Below are 20884 nucleotides of genomic sequence, written 5' to 3'. Positions count from 1 at the left end.
CCCCCCACCCTCTGCAGCAACAGCAGCCAATATTTGGATAACGTGTAATTTGTACCGCCCCCCCCCCCGCCCTGAAATCTGAAACGGCCTCTGACTGATGCCAATGCGATTAACAGGAGATGTTTTCCTTTCGAGTAATTGCCTCACAGAACTCAAGCAGCAGGTCGGACAGACTGACACAGTCCCCCCAGGAGAGATTTGAGGACCTTGCTGAGAGACCCCCACCCCTAAAGTCAGCAGGGTAGTTTGTATAATCTGGGGAAAGTACAGGGGATGCACACTGGAACATAGGAACAGAGGAAGCTACCATATACTGAGTCAGACTAATGGTCTATCTAGCTCAATATTGTCTTCACAGACTGGCAGCAGCTTCTCCAAGTTTGTAAACAGGAATCTCTCTCAGCCCTATCTTGGAGCAGCCAGGGGAGGAACTTGGAACCTTCTGCTCTTCCCAGAACTGTTCCACCCCCTGAAGGGAATATCTTATAGTGCTCAAACTTCTAGACTCCCATTCATATGCAACCAGGACAGACTCTGCTTAGCTAAAGGGACACATCATGCTTGCTACCACAAGACCAGCTCTCCTCTCAAAGCCTACTAGTTTCCTTTCTTCTCACAAATATGGACATGCATATGTTTTTAAAAAGCAAACTTTCTTCCTTTCTCACAATATAAACATTTTTGGGATATGTCCTTGGGCTGCAATCCTACACACACAACAGTTACTTGGGAGTAAGCCCCAATGAGTTCATTAGCCTTTATTTGGAATAAACAACTGTATAGAAGTGGCTGCAGTTCTATGCAATGTTTACTTGAGAGAATCGTTTATCAGATTTTTAAAAATTAAGCCATACAAATCGCATAAGAACTACAGAGTGTTGGACCCTGGGAAATATTTTGGACTGGCCTGGTTTCAAAGCTGTGCTTGTTAGGTTGTCTGTTAGGTTGTGTCTGTTAGGTTGAAAGCAATAACCTCAGAATTCTTTAAAAAAGAAAGAAAGAAATATATGTCTGCATACAAAATACACACATTTCAAACAGGTAAGTTTGAAGTTGCCCAATTAGTAATGTCAGTCAAAACGCCTTCTTTTATTTGGAAACTATAACCCCCTCCCTCTCCTTCACCCTCAAGAGAGGGTAGAGAGTAAGAGAAAGAGAAAGGAGGTAGCACAAGGATTTGCTTAAAGTCCCAGAGGAAAGGGGAAGGCTGCAGGGGCGTAACAAGGCTGGAGTGGGCCCAGAGACAAAATTTTAAAATGGGCCCCTCGCTGATACACACACACACACACACACACACACACACACACACACACACTTCACAATATATAGTCATGTGACTTGCCTCTGGGGGGCCCCTTGAGGCATGGGGGGCCCCAGGCACCCACCTCCCTTTGCCTAATAGTAGTTACGCCCCTGGAAGGCTGGTAGCTGCTTGCTTGCTTGTTAGTAAAAGAACTACCCAAAGAAAGGAAAAAGAAAGAGTTCCCTGCAAATGCTGGAGAATTCCAATGCCTTCTAAGGGCTTGGTCAGAATGCTGAGTGAAGAGAAAAGAACTGGCTTATTTCTGGAGAAGGGGAGGCTGGAGAAAGGTAGCCAGGGCATTTACCTGTTCTGAACTCCATTTGCTTGCAGATTGTGTGTTCCCAAGAGATCTTACACAAAGATCTCTAGAGAGTCAGCTCAGCCTGCCTAGAAGGACCCTGGGCAATCAGATGATTGGGCTGGCCTTTTCTGCCGGCTCTTGGTTAGAATAGGTGCCTGTAAGCTATTCTGATCTCTAATTGGTTAGGGGCTGGGCTAGCCCCTGCCCACCCTTAGGGAAAAGAAGAAGAAAAAGTACATCCTGATTGGTGCTGTGGCACTAAATATGCTATTTGGGTAGTGATTAAATATGGTAATTACTTTATTTGGGGGCAACTGAACACCCTAAGAGGGAGGAAATGTCTTTACAAAGGAACTTAGAAAAAAGACCAAGAGCCAGTGCCATCTACTGGCAAACAATGAAAATGCAAAAGTAACATTCAAGCAAGAGAGACAGACACACAAAACCCGACAGAAAGCAAAGGATGGTATGTTTGGTGAGAGAAGTGGGGAGGCTGGGGTGCAGGCAAAAAGGGTGGCAGTGTTCCCTCTGTCCCAAATGAGGAGCTTCCTCTGGTATAGGGTATACAAGTCCTATATTGTAAGAATATAAGCCCTATATTCTCTCAATCCTGGTTGACATCACCTCCTTCATAAAAATCTTATTTAACAGCACGATTAACTTAAACACCAAGTAGGGAACAGGTAGACTTCATCCACAGGAATAGTTTTTAAGTTTAGCCTGTCCCAACCAATGGGTGACGGTCAGTTTACTTCTAATGATTTCGGTCCTCCACTAGTCGCCGCTTTAGCGTACTCTTTTTAAGGAAGTAGGAATTTCACAAGTACAGCGGGCACACATCCTGTATTCTAAAAGCAGTATCTGATATGTTAAATGGGGGGATGCATAAAGCAGACTCATGAACAAGACAACAGCAAAAATAACACAATGCAGTTGAAACGGGTTTGGGTGAGATTAGTACAAATAAAATATCTTTTGTAAGGAATGAGAAAACTCTTCATATAACTCTGTCCCGTTCAACTAGGGGTATGGTTAACCGCGGAAAATTAAACCAGTGTCTGCTTTACTATGTTTATCATTTGTATTGTCTGAACTGAAAAGATGATCAAAACCTATCATTTAGCTAACCTACAACACAGCCCAGTACAGCAGCACACAATTGCGGTTTACGCCACTCCGCGTTTTATTTATTTGCTTCCTTTAACTTGACTTGGAACCTTTAAATATCAGCCAGATAGTCAACCGAGATGGTTGTGTTGTTGAAGTGCATGAACTTTGGGGTTTTATACCCCTCCCCGCCATCTCTCAAGTAGTGTCATCTTGACTATTTGTTTAGGAGTAATACAGTGTATGAAGTGAGTCCGCGTGTCTTCGTGAGAGAGAGTTGCAACGTCTGCAGTAGCTCCAAGATAATTTTCCCACGAAGGATTCCCACACAAAGCATCCTCTCTCAGCCACTTTTAGCTTTAGGACTGCAAACTCTTCAACGATCACTCTAAAGCTCATACAGGGAAACGTTTGGTGTAGAAACATACCAAAACTGAGTAATGTTTGTACTTGTTTTTATGTAAAGCTTTGCAAGACATATCCAAGCACTGGAGCTGAGCTAGTTTCTTTCCTCTAATGCCACTGTTCAACGCTTATTTATAGCGTGCCCACACTACAGGCCTTAAACACAGAAAGTCTACAAATTGTCCTTTGGGATAAGGTGAAATCACACAGATTTCAGAGGAGCTTGCTTCCAACAGTAGGAAAACTGCGGTCCTATGGAAAGGGATGCCTTTCCTTGACGTAAGTAGTTTTGGAATTGATAGGATTTACTTCCAAGGTAACACATTTCAGATGGAATCCTGATCTGTGAAAATCAATGAGAACATTAACCATCGATTTCGCGAGATGTAGATTGCACCTTTACCCTTAAAAGTAATCCTCCCCTTACTTTAAAGTAACGTTCCACTGATGTCAGCAGAATATACTTGAGTGTTGGGCGTGACTATCAGAACCTGACACCTTGTGATCAGCGAGACTTAGAATAAGTAAGCAATCGTGATCTAGAGATCAGTTTATTTCACTCTTTCGCCTCTTTCTTTTCTTTTCTTTTCGCATTCTCATCTTGACTCCGGTTTCTTAGAAGCGAGTATTTTGGTTGTCAATAGAACTTACTTCCTGGTACATGCTTTGAACAGGCATCGAAACATTTCACTTGTTTTCAGTAGGCTCAGTAAACCCAGCGTCGCCAGGGATTAGGGAGGCAATCTCAAGTTATGGGCGATGTCGCCAAAGGAGCAACTCGCATTACGGGCGTGAGGCAGCCTTAGCATCCCTACCCTAGGCAGAAATCCTTCTTGGGCGGCAGTCTTTCCAAAGTGCCCGCGGGGTGGGGCTGAGGAACCTAACGGGGCTTCCTAAGCGGCGCTGCCTTCCCCCTCGGCTCGCCAGCCCTTCCCCGTAGCACGGAGGCTCCTCCGCGCAGCGAAGCAGAGGCTCTTCTTGCCCAGCCTGGGCGGGGGGCGACGCGACGCCGCTTCCCCGGCTGGCGTGAAAGCGAGCAGTGCGTGCACCTCAAGTGGCGGTGAGTGTGGCGGGCGCTGGGGAGTCGCGAGGAGGAGGAAGAGGACGACGACGACGACGAAGAAGAAGAAGGGGCGAGTCTTCTTGCCCGCCTGGCTGCCAGAAAGAGAAGAGAGGTAAAGGCTCCCTCCAGAGTTGGCGCGGTGCGCGTGTCCCTGGCGGGCCCCACTTGGTCCGTCCGCTGAAAGCGGGGAGGGGGCGAAGCCGGCGGTCCGCGCCCCCTTGCACTCCCCAAGCGGCTCGGCTGTCATGTGATGCGAAGGGAGCCGGGGCTGCTTGGCTACGGGGCGTGCTTCTGCTGCGTCTCAGGCAGCGGCCAGCACAAACAGAGACGCAGGGACGCTCTTCTGCCCGGTTGTCGGCCTCCTGCCCACGATCCCGCAAGTGCTCCCGGCTTTCCGACTTCACCGGGACGTGGGACGATCCTTCCTGTTTCAAGCTCATCCGTCATCGAAGAGGTCCAGGTTGATTTTTGGCTGCCAGTCCACTTTTCACTTCCTTCCCAGTCCGCTGGAGCAACTCCTACAACGAACTCTGTCAGGGCGAAAACCCAGAAAGTCTTTACAAGAGTGGCTTGAAATCCAGACGGGGGTGGCTGTTGTCCATGGTGTTCTTGATTTTTCAGCAAGTTGTTTCTGAGCCTCAACGCTAAAAGATCGATGCCTTTTTGTTAAGGCGAAAAAAGGCAGAAGCTCTGCGACAATAATCTCAGGGAAGACTTCCTTCAAATGTATTTTTGAACTCTAGAACTTTAAGTCGAGACGGGGAGAGGCGAGGAGGGGAAGACTCCGCTTACTAGGGATTGTGTTATGTAATGGAACTTACTCCTCACGAAAAGTGTTGAGAATTGAGGCAAGGGTAGAAAACGAGAGTGCCCGAGAGATGGCGGCTATCCTCTAACGATGGGTTAAATCTCTTAACAAGCCCCGATTATTGGGACAGGTCTAGGGTGGGAATTAAGAAAAAGAAGCTTTTGCATCTGCGTCCAAGTTGCAAGCTTCTATTCAAACAAGCGGCGGAGTGAGGGAAAGCGCGGGACTGAGGCGGTGGTCTTCTCATGAGCATGCCGATGTCCCACTGAAGTGAACAGTCCTTTTCTGGCAAGCAGATGTTGGTAAGATTGCAGTGGAAAAGAAGTGTGTGATTCTCTAGAATAACTGTGGGATTGCAAAATGTTCTACCTGTATTTTCTACCCTGAGTCACAGATTTGGTGGAAAGAACAAGTTAAGAAGGAGTTTGGGGGCGTTGTTCATTTCTTTAACATGGAAGCTTTGAATACACCGTGCTGTTGAGATATATAGGAGTTCAGCTAGGATGTGATATGAACATCTGGGTGTTTCTGTTGCCTTGTGGCACAATTCATTTGAAAGGGGAGCAGCTATTAGGAGCCCATTAGGGTCGTCAAGGAGACGATCCTTGGTGGTTTGGGTGTACGGTCCTTTTAGGCGGTACAGCCAGAGTGGTGGTAGGAATGTGCCATGCCTCGTCCAGGCAAGAGTTCATACAGTGACCAGAAGCCCCCTTACTCATACATCTCACTGACGGCAATGGCGATCCAGCACTCGGCTGAGAAGATGCTACCCTTGAGCGACATCTATAAGTTCATCATGGAGCGTTTCCCCTACTACCGAGAGCACACGCAGCGCTGGCAGAACTCGCTGCGCCACAACCTCTCTTTCAACGACTGCTTCATTAAGATCCCGCGGCGGCCAGACCAGCCGGGCAAAGGCAGCTTCTGGGCGCTGCATCCAGACTGCGGAGACATGTTTGAGAATGGCAGCTTCCTTCGCCGTAGAAAGCGTTTCAAGGTGCCGCGGCCAGAGCCCCACATGCCAGCAGCAGGCAAGGCAGGGGGCGTGCTACACTCACACTTGAGCCACTATTTCCACCCTCACCATCAGCCACCACCTCCGCCGCCTCCTCTGCAGCCTCCACCAGCAAGCAAAGGGCATCCAGACTCCTCTGTAGCCGCTGCTGCTGCCGCGGCAGCTGCTGCCGCTGTGGGTCGACTGCCGCAGTTCCAGCCCTATAGCCCTGCACCTGGTTTCAAGCACCCGTTCGCTATTGAGAACCTCATTGGGCGAGACTACAAGGGTGTGATCCAGGGTGGCGGATTGCCACTGGCTTCGGTGATGCACCACTTGGGCTACCCAATGGCCAGCCAGCAGATCAGCACCATGGTTAGCTCCGTGTGGCCCCATATGGGTGTGATGGAGCCCGTAGGAGGCATGCCCATCTCGCCAGGCGAGTATGGACCCTTTGGCATGCCGGTGAAGACCATCTGCCATCCACCCACACAGACTCTGCCTGCAATTCCAGTGCCAATAAAGGCTACTCCGGCCATTCCTCCAGCCACTGCCATCCCTGCTCTGACAGTCAACCAGGCAGCACAGCAGCTCTGCCCCTCCACTTCGCCGAGTTCGTCTTCTTCGCTCCTCGAACAGACTCCACCAAACTCTTCTGAAGGCAAAAGTTCCTTACATTCCGCCTTGGTACATTCCTAAAAAGGGACACACAGAAAGGAGACCATTGCCCTCCGTCGTGTCCTTCAGGAAACACAAGTGTTAAGGGCAAAGCATGTCCCTCGCCAGTGGAGAGTCTTTAGGAAGGAAATATGATTAGCTTACTTCTTCTGAGGTCTGTATTTTAATTGTTGTACAATCAGATTGTTGAGAGCCAGGTTCAGGTAAGAGTTTCTGTGTTACTGTTAACTGTCAAAGTGTGTTGATTTTATTAGGTAAAGTGGAGTCAAACTCTCATAGCTTTATTCAGGTTAAAAACACAAACTGGTATAGAAACCAAGCCCTGAAACGTCAGGATCCAATTATAAAATTACAATTTATTTTGAAATATGTTCCACTGAAGTCAGTAAATATGTTCAGAGTTAGCATATAAAGCTGTTATCCTGAAGTTATTTACTTGGAAAGAAGTTCCAGTTAAACAATGCATTGTTTCAAAATAAATATGTTTGTAATAGAGATGCCAAATTACAGTCCGAAGCACGCTTATATTTGTGTCCTATATAAATGGGTAGCCCCATTTATATTGGTGGGATTTATTTCCAAATAAACCTATTTTAGAATAGGTTAGTACATGAAAAAAAGACGAACCAGTGTTTTTCAGGAAGCTTATGCCTAAGAATATATTTTAAGATGGCAGTCTATGGGTGTAATTTAGAACCATTAACATGAACTGGAATGTTGATATTGCTGTCAGTGGGCTTCTACTATACCCTATGAGATGCACAGTGACATTTTTTACTAGGAGTGAGAGTGGACAAGTGTTCCAGTTACACAGAACTCTTACTCTACCAGTCCAACACTGCCCCAAACTACTTAGAATGGCTCAAACATAAGTGAAAAGTCAAGACGATGGAGAAAAGTGATGTGAACAATCAGCCAGTACTGTATGGAATCAAATAGCCTGAGAGTAAAACAAAGTCAAGACTGTGTGAGATTAAGATTACAGTTAGCCTAAGAAATTAGTCTACAATCATTTGTTCATGTTAAACTTCAGTGAACTAAAATTGTAGGAACCTTGTGTATTGAAACAATGTGACTGGAATTTCTCCCCAAACTAAAGATTTTTCAAACTGAAATGTGCATTATGGGATGGGAAGATATACTTTATATTGATATGGTTGTATTGGTAACCCTCTCCAGATGTCCACAGAACCTTAGCCTCTTTGCAACTTTTTTCTGAAAGAGTGGCCAAAACGGCTACTGTTGACAATAGCTAGTAACAAGGGTTTGAAAAGTAAATTTTAAAAAGGGAATACCTGGAGATTAAAAGGGGGGGTAAAAGTGAAGAGCTGTTTTATAGCCTATTTCAGTTTTAAAACTTGTAAATGGTGTGAAAGATTTCATGCAGCAGAGTTCTTTAGTAAGGTTTACGCATTGATGTAATACTGTTGTGTAAACGTGCAAGACCTGCCTCATCATTTCTCTATTCTATTTTTATTATTATTATTTTTTAGAAATCCTCCTTTTTGTGGGTAATGCTTATCACTTCATGGTTGTCCCTACTTGCATATAGCTCCTTTATACATGTGGCTTTGGTGTGTACTTATTTCATATGAGTTTGGAACTAACAAATGATGAGATGGGAAGCCCCCACACCAATTAAAGAAAACCTTCCTTGATAAGCACTTTACACAGAAGAACCTTCTGGAACAGGAAGAAATTATCAACAAACATTTCCAGAAGTCAGTTTTTAAGCTTTGCTCTTGGTTGGATTTCTGACTCTCAGCTGGTATGTAAATTATTGTTGCAGCTTTCTGTCTGCCCTAATGTACACCATTAAAAAATAAAAACAAAAAAAAGGGTTTTTTGCTTGCTTGTACTAACCTTGGTGTTTTGTGGGATTTTTTTTCTCTCCCTTAAAGAAATCTCTATTTATCACAATATGTGTGGTAGAAATCTTCCAATATATCACATGAAAGTTTTGGGAGTGTTCCCTTGAGCTGAAGAATAACTGATCCACAAGTTATCCACTTTGCTTAAAGTGTTTTGATTTAATTTGCATTAGCATGATAAATAATTGCTCTAGAGTACTGTTTAAATATTAGTTGGGTTGTGGATTGTTTGCTCAAAGATTCTTTTCTAAAGGGATAAAGAGAGTCTGTTCTTTATGTCTAAGGGTATAAATAAGGAGGGTATTACAAGAAGTCTAACTCTGTTTCTGTGATTCTACTCAGGTAAATAACAGGTTATCTCAACTCCATTGCAGGAATAGGCTCCGCAGACACAAGGAATGGTTCTGTCACTGGGAAAACCTGTCCTCTTCAGAACATTTAGATCTTCATTCTCTCACAGTGGTATAATTCATTAATTCATTAATTCCTGGTTCAGAACTCAATTTATAGCCTAAATTCTACAGTCTTGGAAGTAAGTTCCATTGCACTCAGTGGAAAATACTTCTGAATAAAATGTGTTCTGGTCAGGATGAGATTGATACTCAGCTGATGCCGGATGACTGGTAGCTTAAGCCCTCAATTCATCTGAATTGTGGATTTTAATCCATGGCTGTGACCATAAGCACTCTTTCTTGGAAATAATTTCTATTGCAATCAATGGGCCTTCCTTCCCAGAAAATATTTCTGTTACTAGGGTGTAATGCCTTAGTTCCAAACACAATTACACAGAAACAATCCTACTAACTTGTTTTTGCAGGATCTTGTGATCCCATTCCACCCACTCTTCTAAATAAATGTATAATTGATTTTAATAATGCTCATCCCTCAAATACACGTACTAGGATCTGAATATTCAAAAGGCTGATTCATTCTGCTCTGCATAGCCTCCTCTGTTAATAACTTGGTGCAATGTGTATCAGGTCACTTTTCAATGAGCAGAAATTTTACATCATCATTCAGTCCTCAAAGCAAATTACAAACTGGCAATTAAAAAAAATATCTTGGAAGTCAGATATACAAATAAACAGAAATATTAGCATTTGGATATCAGATAAGGAACAATAGTAGCAGGGGTTGGGTAACAAATCATGATGTTACAAGAAAGAGATCCCTCATATTGTATTTCCCACTCAATTATATCTACCAATCAGCCCAACAAACTTTAATATTTTGGTGATAAAATGATGCATTAGTTTTATTAGTTTTTATCATTAAAACACCTCTAAACTCCTTGCAAAATGTTCTGCTATATTTAATAATTAATTTTAAGGTCAGTTCAACATATGGTTTGATATAAACATAGCTCTAATTATTTTACAGGTCTGTGTCCAGTTTGGGGAATCTGGGAGGGAGGGAGGGAGGGTGGAGTTGGTTTTCAATCCTTCCTTGATCTTGAAAATCAATGCCTTTTATATTTCATTTGGTACATTCTTATATTCACAGAGTTTGTCTCTGTCCTAGCAGAAAATAAATTTGAACACAATGAATGCAGGACAGGCTTTCATTTGATACAATAAGAATAGAATTAAATTCCATAGTTCCATACAGGCTTGAAGAAATTCCTGCATTCTAAGATACTTTTTTTAAAAAACCCAAGTATGACTATTATTAATATTTCTATTTCATAAGCAAACAGAGGAAATGAGTAGAAGGGGGGGGGGGGGAATAAGCACCCTGAGATTTCTTGTGTCTGTCCACTGACATCTTCCAACAATGTGTTTAGAAGGGGTTTTTTATAGGATTTGTATCACCTTTTTATTATGAACGGCTTTGAAAGCTTCAGTGAAGAAGCAGATAAAAAACCCAAGTAGCAAGTATGAAATTCCAATGGCGACTTCTGATATTAGCAGTAATGACCTAGTATTTTCTATAATGCCAACGTTTTCCTTGCTTTCAAGACTGTCTTGCAACAAATTTGAGTTTGGTGCAAATGAATCACAGCATCCCTTAGATTTGGAATTCCAGCGCTAGGCATGGGGAAGTTGAGCACACGCTGAAACTGTTCAGTGTTATTGTTTGAACTATTTTTGATTTAAAGTGAGAGGAACCACAGAAAGGCGTTGCAGCAATCGAGACAATTAATATTTTTGTTGTTCACAGAAAGGAAGGAAAAGTTTATTTCGCGATAGGAAAACGCAGGCACCACTTTCCCTCACAGTGGAAATGCTAAATAAAATGGTTTCCCCCTAGAGTTCAGTGAGTACGTTATACCACTGACTGGGCTGGTGGGCACTGCCTCGGTGCCGTTTGGAACGGACTGAAAGGGGATGAAGAGATAGATAAAGCACTCTGGTGTGCAGGGAGCCCCTTCCTCGGCCAGCAGCAAAGACATGGAATGTTCCTGCGGGGGTTGGGACCCAAGTTAAGGCAGGCAGACCAGGAACGAAGGAACAGGACGAAGGCGCTAGTGGCTGGTGGGCTGCCCCCCCGCCCCACCACCCACGATCTCGAAGTTGGACACTCAGTCGTGGTCCTCCTCCTCCTCCGATGGCACTCCGACGGAAATGTGCCTTCTTGGAGTCACTTTGATTTCAGAAGAACTTGGAAGCGAACCTGCCTCGGCTGGCGGGATAAAGAAAAGGCAAGCTGCCCGTCTTCCTTGCCAGCCAGGCCGAGATTTTGCCGCCCACCCGGCCCGTTCAACATCATCACGACTGAGGCTGGCAACAACCCCTGGCAGACTTAGGTGGGAGGAGGAAGCCGGCTTAGTCTCACTGGTGAGACTTGCTTCCGGGTTTCCCCCTCGCATTGCCCCCTGGGACAGACATTATTATTTTATTTATTTTTATTTTACATTTTTATATCCCCGGTCTTCCTCCAAGGAGCCCAGAGGAGTGTACTACATGCTTAGGTTTCTCCTCACAACAACCCTGTGAAGTAGGTTAGGCTGAGAGAAGTGACTGGCCTAGAGTCACCCAGCAAGTATCATGGCTGAATGGGGATTTGAACTCGGGTCTCCCCGGTCCTAGACCAGCACCGGGCAGCACTACACCACGCTGGCTTCGGAAAAAGAGGAATTATTATTCCAAGGACTGCTTCTTTGAGACTGACACCCTTTTGTCGCTGCCCAGTGAAATCCGAGCGGATGCAGGCAAACTCCCGTCCCACACAACTCCTGCCCTGGTGGTGTGTCAACAAGCGGGATTTAATTGGCGGCAGTTTGGAACCTCTTCGGGTCCCGCTGCCAGGATTCAGGTTAACGGGGTTGACAACCTTTTGAAACACACCCACCCCTTATGCTATTTAGTTTTGTATAAGTGTGTTAGGGAAACAAAGTCAAGCGAGAATTTCTGAAGGATGCCGGGTTTAAAGATACTGTCACGTTGTTGTGTGGCAGCAGCAAGACCTGCTTCAGATCAGGAGAAGAATGAGGACAGGATTGGCCCACCAGCTAGAGATTTCTAACTGTTAAGAGAAAAGGATCCAGCAGTCAGGCAGTACCCCACAGACTAGCACTTGGTAGGGTTGCAATGAAGGCCTTGGAAAGGATTTTTAGATACCCTGAGGTGTCTACACCTACAAAGATTATAATCATTCTCAGACAACCTTTTCCATGACGCTCTATGGATGTGAAAGCTGGACTCTGAAGAAGCAAGACAGAAAAAGCATTGATGCTTTTGAACTTTGGTGCTGGATAAGACTTTTGAGGATTCCATGGACAGCCAGGAAAACAAACAAACAAATCAATCCAGAATTTTCATTGAGGCACAAATGACCAGGCTCAAACTATCATATTTCCGACACATGATGGGAAGGAAGATCCAGCTACTTGAGAAGTCCATAATGCTGGGGAAAGCTGAAGGAAAGATAAGAAGAGGAAGACCAGCAGCAAGGTGGATGGACTCGATTACAACAGCAATGAATGCACCACTGAGAGACCTTAAAGGCCATGTTGAAGACAGATCATCCTGGAGAAAATCTATGTGGTTGCTAAGAGTCAACACTGACTTGACAGCACTTAATCAATCAATCAATCAATCGAAGTGAGGAGGCGAAAGACTGAAACCTACTAGATGACGGAAATTCCTCCCAGGTCAGGGTTTAGAATCCGGGTTCAAGTCGAGCAAGGGGGTAATGAAACAAACAAGAAGAAGCGGGCTTCTCTGGGGTTCGCCTTTTTCGCGTTCGAAATGCCCCACAGCCGCCTCTTTTCCACACACCAGCTGCATTTTCTACCCCCCAAACCAACAGCATTGGACTGCAGGGGCAGAGAGAGTTGCGCGCCCCGCGATGGAGGCGCAGTCAGTGGGGGGTCTCCGCGCTCAGAGAAGCAAGCAGGATTCCGCCTCGGCCGGTGGGATGAAGGGAGCGCTCGCCCGCCCCTGGAGCTGCTTGGCGGTGGCCCGCAGGGCGGGGCAGGGGCCCGGCGGACTCTCCGATTCCTGCCCAAGGATCTCGCCTGCTGCCCCCGCCGCACCCCTTGTCGCTCCAAACCCTTTCCTGAATTAAACAAACAGGGAAAGGCACCGGGGAGCGCTGGGGAGTTGGCGTGGCTGCTGCGGACTAGGCAGCCAGCTCGGGTGCAGCCACGCCGGCACCAAGCGAAACCTGGTGCCTGCAATGCAAGCTGCGGTGGCAGCGCCCAGGGGGTAGCCCTTTCCTTCGGCAAACAACCCCCCGCCCCAGGCATCGAGCAGGAGCTGCCAGACTCCCCTTTCGGGGCAGGCGGGAAGGGGAGGGGGAGCGGCTCCCAGGGGGGCAATCAAACTTGAGCGTGATTTCTTTTGGCAATTGGCATTGCCTGGGTGAAGGTTAGGCGGGAGGGAAGGTCTCCCGCGCTAATTGCAGCAGGAACTCTGGGGCAGGCACAGCCTGGCTGCCAGCCGCCCCCCACCCTCTGCAGCAACAGCAGCCAATATTTGGATAACGTGTAATTTGTACCGCCCCCCCCCCCCCCTGAAATCTGAAACGGCCTCTGACTGATGCCAATGCGATTAACAGGAGATGTTTTCCTTTCGAGTAATTGCCTCACAGAACTCAAGCAGCAGGTCGGACAGACTGACACAGTCCCCCCAGGAGAGATTTGAGGACCTTGCTGAGAGACCCCCACCCCTAAAGTCAGCAGGGTAGTTTGCATAATCTGGGGAAAGTACAGGGGATACAACAAGCCCTAAACTCTAAGACTCACTCGAGATCTGCTCGGCATCCTCTCCTACGTAATAATAAATACGTCTTATTTAACAGCAGGATTTACTTAAACATCAAGTGGTGCAGGGATTGGGTCCATATAAATCGTTTATTAGCGCAGCTTGCCCGAACCAATGGGAAACAGTCAGGTTATGATCACCTAAATCCTTTTGCGGTATGATTAATTTACATTGACTGGACTCAAAAGATAACCCAACATATCCACTTCGACAATTCATAGGAGAGTACAGGAATAAGACAGGGATAAAATAGCACTTCATATTGTATTTGTGTTTTAGTTATTTTTTTGTATGGCTTCATGGGGAAATCTTTAAAGTCAGAAAGTGAACCATGGCTACCAACCTTTAAAGCAACTAACCTGGAATTTGATGGCTCCCTCCCCCTTCCTTTCTCAACTATTTTTACCTTCCCTATGGCACAGGGAAGTAACTTGCCTAGGGAGCAAGAGGTTGCCGGTTCGAATCCCGGCTGGTATGTTTACCAGACACCTTTATCGGGCAGCAGCGATAGGAAGATGCTGAAAGGCATCATCTCATACTGCACAGGAGATGGCAATGGTAAACCACTCCTGTATTCTACCAGGAAAACCACATGGCCCTGTGGCTGCCAGGAGTCGACACCAACGACACTACTTTACTTGATTTTACTTCTTTAAAAACAATAGCCTGGAATAAATACTTTTAATCTCTCGGTAATTAAACTGAACTTAGTGCATGTAGAATAACAGCGTCAGTGTCTGAGGAAGTTAGTTTTCAGCAGCACCTACAAGAGATTTTCCCATTAAGCAGGGGTCTCAAACTTAGCCATAATGGTTGTGGCCTGTGCTGAAAGGAATGGATGATGGCAGTTGTAGTCCAACAACATGTGAGGAACCAAGTTTGAGAACCCCATAAAGCTTTAGTGCAGCCCGTTGTAAACTCTAGCACTTGCACATTGTTGCTTTCCAAGCACTCTGAAGGTCATATCCCGACTCAGAAGAACTGAGGCCTAAACTGCCGGTGACCATAATCACATCATTATCCCTCACAGGCTGGTTTTCCTGGTGCAAATGATGCGCGGTTTTGGAAAAGGGGAGTCTTTAACACCGGGAGAATAAGGAGTCTTTAGCACTATCACCCTAGTCCCTCGAATTACTCTTGAGTCCTTGGTTTTCGTTTTGTTAAAATACAGTCACTCACAAGGGAAAGTCAGGAACAGAACCAGGGCTTGAGGGAGGGGATTTAATCCTTTGCGCCTGCTATGGACATGATCAGGAGCATCTCTGCCTGCGGTTACTATTTGTCGCAGGAACTTCGGAGGAACATTCATTAGTAAACCCAGCGTCGCCAGGGATTAGGGAGGCAATCTCAAGTTATGGGCGATGTCGCCAAAGGAGCAACTCGCATTACGGGCGTGAGGCAGCCTTAGCATCCCTACCCTAGGCAGAAATCCTTCTTGGGCGGCAGTCTTTCCAAAGTGCCCGCGGGGTGGGGCTGAGGAACCTAACGGGGCTTCCTAAGCGGCGCTGCCTTCCCCCTCGGCTCGCCAGCCCTTCCCCGTAGCACGGAGGCTCCTCCGCGCAGCGAAGCAGAGGCTCTTCTTGCCCAGCCTGGGCGGGGGGCGACGCGACGCCGCTTCCCCGGCTGGCGTGAAAGCGAGCAGTGCGTGCACCTCAAGTGGCGGTGAGTGTGGCGGGCGCTGGGGAGTCGCGAGGAGGAGGAAGAGGACGACGACGACGACGACGAAGAAGAAGGGGCGAGTCTTCTTGCCCGCCTGGCTGCCAGAAAGAGAAGAGAGGTAAAGGCTCCCTCCAGAGTGGGCGCGGTGCGCGTGTCCCTGGCGGGCCCCACTTGGTCCGTCCGCTGAAAGCGGGGAGGGGGCGAAGCCGGCGGTCCGCGCCCCCTTGCACTCCCCAAGCGGCTCGGCTGTCATGTGATGCGAAGGGAGCCGGGGCTTCCCTTTTCCTTCCCTTTTCAAGCTCATCCGTCATCGAAGAGGTCCAAATCAATCTGTCTCGCCACGATCCATGTCCTTTCCACCTAGTTTGTTGCAGAAACCCTGTTCCCTGTCAGAAATTCTGTCAGCTTAAAAATTCCAGCTCTATATTGGAAACAAAAAGCGGGTTGTTGATCTCCGCGACTTTGTTGTTTCAAAGTTATCCCCCCCACCACCGGTAATAGATAGGTCCTTTTTTGTGTGCTGTCAACCTGAGAAAAGACAGAAGTCCTACTGCAGTCACCTCACTGAAGATCTCCTTTTTAATGTCCTTTGGGACCCCTAATTGCCAACATCTTAATATGAGCAGTTTCACATATATCCAAGTATGACAAGATATACACAGGATGGGCTTTAATATTTCCTATTAAAGCTGCTGTCCTGTTGCCAACAGGAGCTGGGCAGTATCCGGTTCTGCAAATGCCATCCCGTAATGTATAAGGGTGTAAAAGATTCAGATAAAAGAGAAGAGGACAGAGCAGAAACTCATAAGAGCAGACAGGAAGCTGTGCTAGCTGGTCAAAGAGATCAAAGAGACAAAAGAAAGATAGCATCACACCAGGTAAGCATATAGGTGCTTATATGCTGATGCCAGAAGCCTCTGAGCCAAGATGCGTGAGCTGGAGTGCTTGGTTGCTAACAAAAATAGATTTAGTGGGCATAACAGAAACATGGTGGAACAGCGAGAGCCAGAGGGACACTGACTGTTATCCCTGGATATAAACTCTATAGAAAGCACAGGGAGGTGGAGTAGCATGTCAAGTAGTATGTCAAGGAAGGGATAGAATCTAACAAGCTAGAAAACCTAGGAGGACCAGTGTCCTCCACAGAAACCCTGTGGGTGACAATACAAGGCCTGAAAGGAAATGTGCTGCTGGGGACCTGCTATTGCCCTCCAGATCAAAACGCTGACAGTGATTGGGAGTTGCAGAAGGAAATCAAGGACATGTGTCAAGGAGAGGCGGGGATGTAATAATGGGTGACTTCAATTACCCACACATTGACTGGGTAAATTCACCGTCAGGAAATGACAAAGAGGTCAAATTTCTAGATACCCTGAATGACTGTGCCCTAGAACAGTTGGCCTTGGAACTGACCAGAGATAAGGCGGACTGAATCCTGAGTGGCACCCAGGACCTGGTGTGGGATGTCAGTGTCATCGACCCCATAAGGAACAGTTACCATAGTGCGATCAAATTCTGCATACATGTGGGGAGAGAATCACCAAGGAAGTCTAACACAAACACTTTGAATTTCAGAAGAGGAAACTTCTCCAAAATGAGGAATATGGCGAAAAGAAAACTGAAAGGGAAAATCAGGAGAGTCTCTTCACTCCAGAATGCATGGAGTTTACTCAAAACCACAATACTAGAAGCCCAGTTAGAATATATATAAAAAAGGAGGAAAGGTACCACTAAGTCCAGGAGGATACCAGCATTGCTAAAAGGTAAAGTCAAGGAAACCATAAAGGAGAAGACAACTTCCTTCTGAAATTGGAAGGCCTGACCAAATGAAGAGAACAAAAAGGAACACAAATTCTGGCAAAAGAAATGCAAGGTGACAATAAGGTAGGTGAAAAGAGAGTTTGAAGAACATTTAGCTAAAAGTATCAAGGGGAATAGCAAAAACTTCTTTAAAAATATAAGAAGCAGGAAACCTGCTGGGGAGGCGATTGGACCGTTAGACAATGGGGTAGGGGTGTGCACAAAACTGGCTGGCCTGGTTTGGTTCGAGGCCGAACCGGCCTCAAACCCAACCCGATCATTTTGGTCTGCCACACCTCAACCACCCCCTGGTTTTGGTTCGGTGGTGGTGGGGGTTTGCAAACTTTTCCAAGTTTTTTTTAAAGTTTACCTTTAAAATGATCATCAAGGTGGGGTGTGTGCGCGCTGAGGTCCCCCCCCGGCTTTCAAAATGCCCCCCTTGGGCCTTTTAGGCCCATTTTCTGGCCCATTTGGGCCTTCCTACAACAGTACGGCAGCCAAAATGGCGGCCACCACGCAAGCACAAATGGCCTCTGTGAGGCCAGGCATGGCCCACAGCCTTGCAGAGGCCATTTGCCCATGCGCAGTGGCCATTTTTGTTTTGGCAGCCATTTAAAAAATATTTTTGCTCATCTGTTTGCACATCTCTACAATGGGGGAGTGAAAGGGATTGTTAAGGAGGATATAGAGGTTGCAGAGAAGCTAAATGAGTTCTTTGCAGCTATCTTCACAGCAGAAGATACTGGGCATATACCTGTTCTTGAACTAGGCTTTTCAGAGACAGAAGCTAAAGAACTGAGTCAGATAGAAGTGACAAGAGTTGATGTTTTAAACTGGAAAAACTGAAGACTAGCAAATCACCAGCCAGACAGCATCCATCCAAGGATACTTAAATAACTCAAATGTAAAATTGTCGAGCTCCTTGCAAAAATATTTTATTTTATTTAGTTAGTTAGATTTATACGTTGTCCTACTCCCACAGGACAAGCAATAAGCAATATATAACTTATCCCTACGATTAGGATCTGTACCAGAGGATTGAAAAGTAGCAAATGTGACACCAATTTTCAAAAAGGAATCCAGGGGCGATCCGCGAAATTACAGGCCGGTTAGTTTAACGTCTGTTCCAGGCAAACTGATGGAAAGCATTCTCAAGGATAAAACTGTAAAGCACATAGAAGAACATGCCCTGCTGGGGGAGAACCAACATGGCTTCTGCAAAGGAAAATCTTGCCTCACAAACCTTTTGGAGTTCTTTGAGAGTGTCAACAAGTGTGTGGATGAGGGGTGTGCATGGAACAGGCTGGCCTGGTTCAGTTCAAGTCCGAATTGGACTTGAACCTGACTGAGCCAGTTTGGTTCAGCACCCCCTCAACCCCCCGCCCCAGTTCGGTTCAGTCCGGGGGTGGTTTGTGATATATATATAGATATAGATATAGATATAGATATATATTTACCTTTGAGCCCCTTCGGGGTGCTTTGTCTAGGCCACGGGGGGGGGTGTCCACGAAGTTTCCCCCACCCACCTCCATCATCACTGTGCATGCGCAAACAGCCTCTGCAAGGCCCTGGGCAATTTAAGGCCTCACAGAGGCCATTTACGCATGTGCAGCAGCACCGCACCAAGAAATGGAGGCCTGAACGGGCCAGAAAAAGCGGTGATGATGGAGGCCGGCGGGGGGAGGGGGAACCTTTGCAGACCTCCCCCTGTGGCCTAGACGAAGCCCCCCGAAAGTGCTAAGAGGTTAAAAAACAATTAAATTTTTAAAACTTCCGCGAACGCGCGAGTAGGTTCAGTTCCAGTCTGGATGGAACTGGGGGGAGTTGGTTCAACCCCGAACCGAACTCCCAGACCAGTTTGCACATCCCTAGTGTGGATAAAGGTGATCCAGTTGACATAGTATACTTGGACTTCCAAAAAACTTTCAACCAAGTTCCTCATCAAAGACTCTTGAGGAAACTTAGCAGTCATGGGATAAGGGGTCAAGTACATGTGTGGATTGTTAACTGGTTGAAGGACAGGAAACAGAGGGTAGGGCTAAACAGAGTTTTCACAGTGGAGGAAGTAAAAAGTGGGGTCCCCCAGGGATCTGTTCTGGGACTGGTGCCTTTTAATTTATTCATAAATGATCTAGAAGTTGGGGTAAACAGTGAGGTGGCCAAATTTTCAGATGATATCAAACTCTTTCGGGTAGTAAAATCCAAAACAGATTTTTAGGAGCTCCAAAAGGATCTCTCCAAACTGGGTGAGTGGGCAACAAAATGGCAAATGCGGTTCAATGTCGGGGACGAAAAACCCCAACTTCAAGTATATGCTGATGGGATCTGAGCAGTGGCAGCTTAACCTAGTAGCATATGCTATGGGCCCTGCATTTTTGAGGGCCCCACACTAAACGCTTGCAATCTTTCTGGTGAAATCGGCATCTCACTGTATTCTCACGATCTGGCAATGCTGTTGTTGGGAGAGCTGCATGCTGCATGGTACGTGTTGTGGGTTCTGCGTGTATGCAGGTGTGTGTTGGTTGGCTCCTTGCTGTGTTGTGTGCAGGCGTGGTGTCCTTTGTGCTATCTCCCATGCTCCCAAGCCACTGTGGCGTGTGCTGTTACGCCGCTTGAGGGTGTGCCACAGCGGTGAGCCTGCAACAATGGATGTGCAACTCCAAGGCTGGACACGGTCAGGGTGTGCCACCATGATGAGCCTGCAACAAGGGATATGCCACTCCAGGGCTGGACACAGTCAGATATCAGTGACTGTCAATTAATTACTGTCACTTTGTGACTTGCGAGTGTGATTGTGTGCAATGTATAAATGCCCGCTTTGAGGGGGGAAAGGAAAATACACATGCGAACTTGTCGTGGTGTTCTTCCTCGAAGATGACTGAAGTAGTACGTAATCATTATGGACGTCATTAATAACATGATACAAATTAATAATTTCGTTCAAATTTAACTTTATTGAATTAGTTAAGTATATGTTTAGACTGATGAGTGTTATGTAAAAGTGGTGTGATGTGGTGTGGATGTGGTTAGTGATGAGAAGATGTGGTGGATGTTTCAACAGTTTTATGTGGCACAACTCAACAACACAAAAATGATTCCTCATTTTTAACCTGATTTTTGGTAGTCCGAACCAGCTCAGGAACATACAAGTTCGGATTGGGCTGTGAGGTTCAACCTGTATTTCCCAATTGAAATGACTTTCAATAAGCAACTAAACAGATAATTTTCAGAACACTGTTCCTTTTTAAAGGAAAATGACACCAATATAAAAGATTGCCGTGGTCAAAATTATGACAATGCCAGCAACATGACTGGCAAGTATAGTGGCTTACAAGCATGAATTAAAGGAGCTGAATGAGTTTGCAGATTAGATTCCATGTTTTGCATTTTCACTAAATTTGGTTGGAAAATGTGCTGCTGAATGTTGTCAAGAGGCATTAATTTTCTTTCACTTTATAGAAAGCCTATACACATTTTTTTTCTGCTTCTACTTATTGGTGGGATCTCCTTTCTGCTGCATTATCTTATTTATTTATCATTTATTTATTAGAAACATTTAATATACCACCCACTCTGAAGACTCTGGGCAGTGTACAAAAACTAAAGTAACTAACAAAAAGAAAAAACCAAATAGGTAAACTACAGGGTAAAAGCCTGGTGAAAAAGAAAAGTCTTCAATAGAGATTTA

The 20884-nt window shown here is 46.0% G+C and overlaps 2 protein-coding genes across 2 annotated transcripts in view; one reads left to right on the top strand and one right to left on the bottom strand.

Annotated features, from left to right (window-relative positions):
- The window catches only part of PRUNE2 (prune homolog 2 with BCH domain), a 279200-nt gene that overhangs the window by 246834 nt on the left and 11482 nt on the right, over positions 1-20884 (bottom strand). The window lies entirely within an intron of this gene.
- On the top strand, positions 4768-8421 carry FOXB2 (forkhead box B2). The gene has a single exon (XM_053292150.1). It carries the CDS (start codon positions 5655-5657, stop codon positions 6678-6680), a length of 1026 nt encoding a protein of 341 aa, XP_053148125.1. The 5' UTR covers positions 4768-5654; the 3' UTR covers positions 6681-8421.

This window comes from Hemicordylus capensis, chromosome 2 (genome assembly GCF_027244095.1).
Source record: "Hemicordylus capensis ecotype Gifberg chromosome 2, rHemCap1.1.pri, whole genome shotgun sequence".
In the NCBI taxonomy this organism is placed as follows: Eukaryota; Metazoa; Chordata; class Lepidosauria; order Squamata; family Cordylidae; genus Hemicordylus; species Hemicordylus capensis.
Note: the sequence above shows the minus strand (reverse complement) of the source record. Positions and strands in the feature narration are given on the sequence as shown.

Coding starts and splice junctions, on each gene's coding strand:
- FOXB2 (XM_053292150.1), top strand. CDS start 5,655: ATGCCTCGTCCAGGCAAGAGTTCATACAGTGACCAGAAGCCCCCTTAC.